This window comes from Mirounga leonina, unplaced genomic scaffold (assembly GCF_011800145.1).
Source record: "Mirounga leonina isolate KUSES-001 unplaced genomic scaffold, KU_Mleo_1.0 Mir_154, whole genome shotgun sequence".
NCBI classification, from domain to species: Eukaryota; Metazoa; Chordata; class Mammalia; order Carnivora; family Phocidae; genus Mirounga; species Mirounga leonina.
Genome location: NW_023270389.1, coordinates 1,918,987 through 1,925,133, shown reverse-complemented (window position 1 = coordinate 1,925,133; position 6,147 = coordinate 1,918,987). Strand labels below are relative to the sequence as shown.

General features: G+C 67.8%; 2 protein-coding genes across 3 annotated transcripts; one reads left to right on the top strand and one right to left on the bottom strand.

Moving 5' to 3' along the window:
* The first annotated feature begins 187 nt into the window (after positions 1 to 187).
* On the top strand, positions 188 to 3,854 carry PAQR6 (progestin and adipoQ receptor family member 6). 2 transcript variants are annotated; one of them, XM_035009814.1, is made up of 8 exons: positions 188 to 266; positions 854 to 931; positions 1,377 to 1,504; positions 1,579 to 1,784; positions 1,914 to 2,040; positions 2,400 to 2,496; positions 2,585 to 2,735; positions 3,007 to 3,854. In XM_035009814.1, exons 2-8 carry the CDS (start codon positions 881 to 883, stop codon positions 3,279 to 3,281), a joined length of 1,035 nt encoding a protein of 344 aa, XP_034865705.1. In that variant the 5' UTR covers positions 188 to 266; positions 854 to 880; the 3' UTR covers positions 3,282 to 3,854. The 2 variants fall into 2 exon arrangements, with proteins under 2 accessions (XP_034865705.1, XP_034865706.1); XM_035009815.1 differs by lacking the exon at positions 2,585 to 2,735.
* A 248-nt stretch (positions 3,855 to 4,102) lies between these two features.
* On the bottom strand, positions 4,103 to 6,092 carry BGLAP (bone gamma-carboxyglutamate protein). Its single transcript, XM_035009819.1, has 4 exons — positions 4,757 to 6,092; positions 4,617 to 4,655; positions 4,442 to 4,511; positions 4,103 to 4,298 (listed from the first exon to the last, which is right to left on the bottom strand). The coding sequence occupies exons 1-4, from the start codon at positions 4,818 to 4,820 to the stop codon at positions 4,169 to 4,171; spliced, it is 303 nt and encodes a 100-aa protein (XP_034865710.1). The 5' UTR covers positions 4,821 to 6,092; the 3' UTR covers positions 4,103 to 4,168.
* Positions 6,093 to 6,147: the final 55 nt, after the last annotated feature.

Below are 6,147 nucleotides of genomic sequence, written 5' to 3'. Positions count from 1 at the left end.
GCAGAGGCTTGGGGGGCCCGCCCGCGGAGTGAGGTCCCCAGTGGGCGGCACACACGCAGACCGCCACCGGGGGAGGCCGGAAGACGGGCGGGGCCGGGCTGTATTGTCGCCGCGCGGTCTGGGCCGGGAGGGGGAGGGTCTTCTTCTCCCTCCCCGGGGGCGGCTCCACCCGCCCGGCTGGCCCAGCCCCTCCACCGGTGCCAAGGAATGTGCCGGGGAGGGGCGGGCGGGGCAGCGGAGCCGCGGCCGCGGGAGGCAGCGCACAGGTCTGGAGCTGAGGGGTACGGGGCTCAGGAGGGTCGGGGACCCCCGGGGCGCATGAGAAGTCCTTAGAGAAGAGCCAGACACCCCGCTAATTCGTTGCCCCTCCCACAGCCATCTGGCCTCTCCAGTTCTCGGCAGCACCATCCGCTGGCTGTGCTCAGCCCCGGCTCTGTGGGCCAAGGGGCGTTCTGGTGGGGGGCAGGGGGTGCGTGAGCGCTCCCTGCACTGACCTCCCTGACTCAGGCTTCCCCGGAGACAGAAACTGGGGGCTGGGGACCCGGATCCAGGGTCTGGGGCTACTAACCGAGGCCGCCTTCGGGCTGGGGAGCACCCTGCCCTCAGTCCGTCCTGGGCTGAAGCTGAGCAGCCCCGGGGGGCCGGGGGCTGGGGGGGTGCTGAATACTCCAGGCTGGGATGGAGAGGGGGTCACGTGGTACGAGGACGGGGAAGCCAGCTCCCACCCACTCGTACAGGTGCGGGCACATCCCACCCTGGGTCCCAGTGACCAGGTCCGGCCTGGACCAGGGTGAGAAGGGGCCTGTGGATGGGGGCAGATACCTGATGCCCTCACTCCGCACTTTGTCTCTAGGTCACAGTGCGGAGGTGCCGGGCCACCATGCTCAGTCTCAAGCTGCCCCAACTCCTTCGAGTCCACCAGGTCCCTCGGGTGAGGGGCTTGACCCACCAACTCCCACTCGCCAGGCTACTGACTGGGGCAGAGGCTCTTCCCTTTGAGCAGTTGGGCATGGGTGAGGGGGGCTCCTCCCTGCAGGCCGTCTTATCCCTGCCACCCCTCTGCTCTCTAAGGAACCTGCCGGCCACCCCTCCCTAGAGCCCAGAATGCTCCTCCACCCAGAGTCCCCTTCTTCCCGGGCGCCCCAGCCCATGCCTCCTCTCTGGTCCCCTTCCCGCTGCCTCCTCGCTTTCTCCTCTGCTCTCTGGGCATTTGGGACCTGCGGCAAGATGGGGGTCGGATTTGGTTTGGCTTTGGGGCCGTGGTGACCTCCAGCCCGTTCTCTTCGACGCCGCTTGCAGAGATCGCTCCCGGGGAGGAAGGAGCGGGCCCAGTGACGCCCCTCCTGTGTCCCCCCGCCCCGCCCCGCCCCGCACAGGTGTTCTGGGAAGACGGCATCATGTCTGGCTACCGCCGCCCCACCAGCTCGGCCCGGGACTGTGTCCTCAGCTCCTTCCAGATGACCAACGAGACGGTCAACATCTGGACTCACTTCCTGCCCACCTGGTGAGCGGCGCCCCGAGGGGGTCCTCGGCGGGCGGGGGCGGTGGGCGGCGGGCCTGAGCTCCTGCCCGCCGCAGGTACTTCGTGTGGCGCCTGCTGGCGCTGGCGGGGGGCCCGGGCTTCCGGGCGGAGCCGTACCACCGGCCGCTGCTCGTCTTCCTGCTGCCCGCCTGCCTCTACCCCTTCGCGTCGTGCTGCGCGCACACCTTCAGCTCCATGTCGCCCCGCGCGCGCCACATCTGCTACTTCCTGGACTACGGCGCGCTCAGCCTCTACAGCCTGGGTGAGCCCCGCGGGGCCGGGGCGGGGCCGGCGCGCTCGGGGGCGGGGCGGGGGCGGGGCCCGGGCGCTGGGGGCGGGGCCGGGCGCGCCCTCGGGAACCTCAGCTGCAGCCCCGCCCCTTCCTCCCCAGGCTGCGCCTTCCCCTACGCCGCCTACTCCATGCCGGCCTCCTGGCTGCACAGCCGCCTGCACCAGCTCTTTGTGCCTGCCGCCGCACTCAATTCCTTCCTGTGCACCGGCCTCTCCTGCTACTCCCGGTGGGTGCTCCGCCAGTGCGGAAGGGGAAGGCGGAGGGACGGGACAGGGCACCCCCCAGACGCGCCGCCGGCTCTGGACCATTAGCAACAATGGCCCGGCTTATTGAGGGCTCACCGGGTGTCGCTCCTGCGGGCCAGCACCAAACCTGCGCTGTCTCCTTGAACGCTCACAGCCACCCCAGAGGGGGCAGGTGTCTACCCCCTCACAGACGTGGCCATTTCCAGAGGGGTCACATGCCCTAAGGGCTTTCACAGCCACTAGGCTACAGTGACATTCCATCTTGGCCAAAGGACCCCTGACCTTCGGTGACCGCCCCCCGAGAAAGGATGGTGAGCAGCCTTTCCCTCCCGCCTCCCAGGTTCCCGGAGCTAGAAAGCCCTGGGCTCAGTAAAGTCCTCCGCACGACTGCCTTCGCCTATCCCTTCCTGTTCGACAACCTCCCCCTCTTCTACCGGGTAAGGGAGGCTGGGGTCCTGCCCTCCCCGCGCCCCAGACCCTCACCCCCAGAGGCCCTCCCCACCAGCTCTGCTTGTCCTCTGCCAGCTTGGACTGTGCTGGGACAGGGACCCCAGCTGCGGGCAGGAGGCGCTGAGCGCCGACCACAGCTACCATCTCCTCTGTGCGCTGCTCACTGGCTTCCTCTTCGCCTCCCACCTGCCCGAGCGGCTGGCCCCAGGGCGCTTTGACTACATCGGTGAGAGCTCGAGAGTGGTCCCCATCCAGGAAGGGGTGAGGGGACACAGCGTCCTAGAGTACAGAGTGAACAGAGTAATGGGGTATCACGGCCAGGGAGAGTGCCCGCGGTCCAGGCTCCCCCGCTCCTCAGATAACAAACTGGTAGCTTGGGTGCCGGCGGCCTTGCAGGTTCTCTTATTCCCAGTTCAGGGGGCAGCCCGCCCCGACGACGAAGTAGGGCAGCCGTGGGAACGGGGTCCATGCCCTAAGCCGCCTGCCCCCCGCAACAGGCCACAGCCACCAGCTCTTCCACATCTGCGCTGTGCTGGGCACCCACTTCCAGCTGGAGGCAGTGCTCGCTGACATGGGGTCTCGCCGAGCCTGGCTGGCCACGCAGGAACCCCCCCTGGGCCTGGCGGGCACGGTGGCCACGCTGGGCCTGGCGGTGGCCGGGAACCTGCTCATCATTGCTGCCTTCACAAGCTCCCTGTTTCGGGCCCCCAGCACCTGCCCCCTGCTGCACGGCGGCCCCCTGGAGGGGGGTATGAAGGCCAGACAGCAGTGAGGCCCCGTCTCTGAGCCTGCCCTGGGGGAAGGCAGAGGCCAGGCCCCGGTGCTGGGGAGGAGCCCCGACTGGGGCCTGACGGAGGTGGGGCACATCGGAGCCTGGAGCCAAGAGTGGCTGCGGAGAGAGCGCAGAGGAGAGGAGGGGGCAGGGGTGGTGCTGGCAGCAAGCAGGAGGGTCGGCAAGGGTGCGCTCAAGGGGGCCGGGGCAAGTGCTGAGGGTCTGAGAGGGGCAGCGCACGTGTCCAGGCTGGAGCTGGGGACAGGGCGGTGCCAGGGTCCTCACACCTGCTCCTGTTCCTGCCTGCAAGTCTCTGCCAAGCCCAGGGGAGCTCTAACACGACTAACCTAGGCCCACCCCGCGTGCTCGTGCGACAGGCCTGGAGACCCACGGTTGCCCTCGCCTCCCAAACCGGGCAGCACCATCTCCTGACAGCTCTCAGCCCACGGGCAAGAGTCTGTCTGCCCTGCTCACAGCTGTGTGCTCAAGGTGTCCAGGCCTTTGGGCCTCCGTGGGTGTCCTGGATGGTGCGGTGAGCTGGGTGGGCGGAGGGGTGCTGGGCTAGAGGGGGAACCCTAATAATTAGACTTTTAGGAAGCTCCTTTTGATGCTTCCAGATGAGGCGGGTACAAATAAATCAGTCGACAGCAGATTTGGGGAAGTACTTTCTGAGACTGAAGAGGGTACACCTCCTCTCCACTCCCATCCACCGCCCCCAAACTCCACAGATGGACAAAGACTCGCAGCCCCACCAATTCCTCTTCCGGAGTTTATTCTGGAGCAGCTGGGATGATGGGGACCCCACACTTGCGGGGCAGGGGGGCCGGGGAGAGGGGAGGGGAGCTGGGGTGGGGGCGCTGCCAGCCAGGCCAGCGGGGCTGCCCGCTCTAGACCGTGCCATAGAAGCGCTGGTAAGCGTCCTGGAAGCCGATGTGGTCAGCCAGCTCGTCACAGTGGGGGTTGAGCTCGCAGACTTCCCTCTTGAGCTCCAGGGGATCCGGGTAGGGGGCTGGGGCTCTGACACGCCAAGAGCGCGCCATCAGCCTCCACGACAAATGCCCGCCCCCTCCTCCCACGGCCCTGGGGGGTCTGCGGAGCCCTGGGCAGGGGGCTGCCCTCTCCCCGCCCATCCCCCAGGCTGGGCCCTGGAGAGCACTCACCCCAGCCAGGGGTCCAGGTAACGCCGGAGCCTCCTCACCACCTCGCTGCCCTCCTGCTTGGACACGAAGACTGTGGAGCAGAAAGGCAGGATCAGGTGGCTCAGGGCCTGGGAAGCATGGCGGGCAGCCCCGTGGAGTGATGCGCGCCCGCCCTCCACCAGGCCCTGCCTCATACCTGCACCTCTGCGGGACTCCGCACCGCTGGGCTTCGCATCTGCAAAGGAGAGGGCCCGGTTCACCCCTGCTCGTCCCTGGGGCTCCCCCACCAGGACAGAGCCTGCAGGAGGGTGGCTGGACCGGAGGCGGGGCACTCACCTGCTGCGCCAGCTAGGAAGAGTGCGACCAGGGCCAGTAGGGCCAGGACGGTCACGGGCCTCATGGCGGGTGTGTCCTGTCTGTCCGTGTCTGGGAGCGGCTGCCGGGCTGCTGCTGGGCCTCAGCTGGTCTGATTCTGGCCCTGCAGCCAGCACCCTTTATACTCTGGGTTGTGCCCTGGAGGCGAGGGGGGGGGCACCCACCATGCTGTGGGTGGGTCACGGGAGGATCCACCAGGGCTATTTGGAAGTCATCCCCCCCCCAGCTCTGAAGGCCAAACCCCAAAGGATGTTGTGGTTGGAACTAGAGCTGCCTGGGCAGGCCCAGCCCCTCCCCAAGGGGTGCACCCCAAGTCCTCAGCTCCAGCCTGAGTTTGAGCATCAGCAGGGCAGGCCGGGAGAGGCGGGAGGGGAGCCTGGGGAGAAAGGGGGCTCCAGGTCTAAAACAGACTCCAGTAGGGCTGGGCTGCCTCTGGAAGGCTGTGATTTGCACTGCTGGCCCCAAGGGCAGGAGCCAAACCGCAGGGAGGGAGGGGCCCGAGGCAGCAATGCCCTGGTTCACCCGGAGGCAGAGGTGCCCTGCCCCTGCGGCCAGCAACGCCCAGTAACAGCAGGCCAGGGACCCAAAACCGTTGAGGTGGGCTGTCAGATAAAGACAGCTCTTCTGTTCAGGGCAGTGGGGACCCTCTCCCAGCGCCCCTCGCAGGGGGAGAGCAGGGCCTGTGAGGAGCCGGGAGACGGAGCGCACCTCTGACCCTCTGACCCTCCTCCTGCCCTGACGGCCTCCTCAAGGTTAACAACTGTGGGGGCCTATCAAGACACGGACGTCCAGTCCGAAAAACCCCATCCCAGCACAGCTGAGGGCCACGCCCACTCAGCCCCGCCTGGAGGGAGGATGTCCTCGAGCCCGGCCTCACTGCCCACCCCATGGCCTGCAGCCGGGCACGAGGGGGGTCTCCCGTGTGAATGCTGCGGCCCCACTGGGCTCAGTGTCCCCAGTGCCCCCAGACAGACCCAACCAAGCCTCCCCAGGGTGAGGCCCTCTCCAGGGAAAACAGTTTTGCGCCCCGCGTGTACCCATCCACTTCACCGGCCGGTCAGAGGAAGCGCCCATCTGCCTGCGTGTGCATGAGCTCCCCACGCGCAACACTGAGGGAGGCCCGCCCGGGGCTTTCTCACAATGAACCCGAGTGGCAAAGAGAAGGGTGGAACCCAGGGGTCCTGGTCTCCATGCCGAGGGGCTCGCTGCCCCCCTGCACGTGATGGTCAGGTGCGCCCCCACCAGCCCACCCCAGCCTGGAGGCCCCCAGAGCAGCGCTGGGGCCTGGCGGGGGGCCCTGGCCCAGGAGAGGCTGGAGAGGCCGAGCAGAGGAAGCATCCTCACAGATTACA

What these genes read in the sequence shown, in the direction of transcription:
- PAQR6 (XM_035009814.1), top strand. Translation starts at nt 881, where the DNA reads ATGCTCAGTCTCAAGCTGCCCCAACTCCTTCGAGTCCACCAGGTCCCT. An exon ending in GGCCTCTCCTGCTACTCCCG is followed by an intron (nt 2,041 to 2,399) that starts GTGGGTGCTCCG and finishes CCCGCCTCCCAG; the next exon opens with GTTCCCGGAGCTAGAAAGCC. An exon ending in ACCTCCCCCTCTTCTACCGG is followed by an intron (nt 2,497 to 2,584) that starts GTAAGGGAGGCT and finishes GTCCTCTGCCAG; the next exon opens with CTTGGACTGTGCTGGGACAG.
- BGLAP (XM_035009819.1), bottom strand. Translation starts at nt 4,820, where the DNA reads ATGAGGCCCGTGACCGTCCTGGCCCTACTGGCCCTGGTCGCACTCTTC. An exon ending in CTTCCTAGCTGGCGCAGCAG is followed by an intron (nt 4,656 to 4,756) that starts GTGAGTGCCCCG and finishes TCTCCTTTGCAG; the next exon opens with ATGCGAAGCCCAGCGGTGCG. An exon ending in TACCTGGACCCCTGGCTGGG is followed by an intron (nt 4,299 to 4,441) that starts GTGAGTGCTCTC and finishes TTGGCGTGTCAG; the next exon opens with AGCCCCAGCCCCCTACCCGG.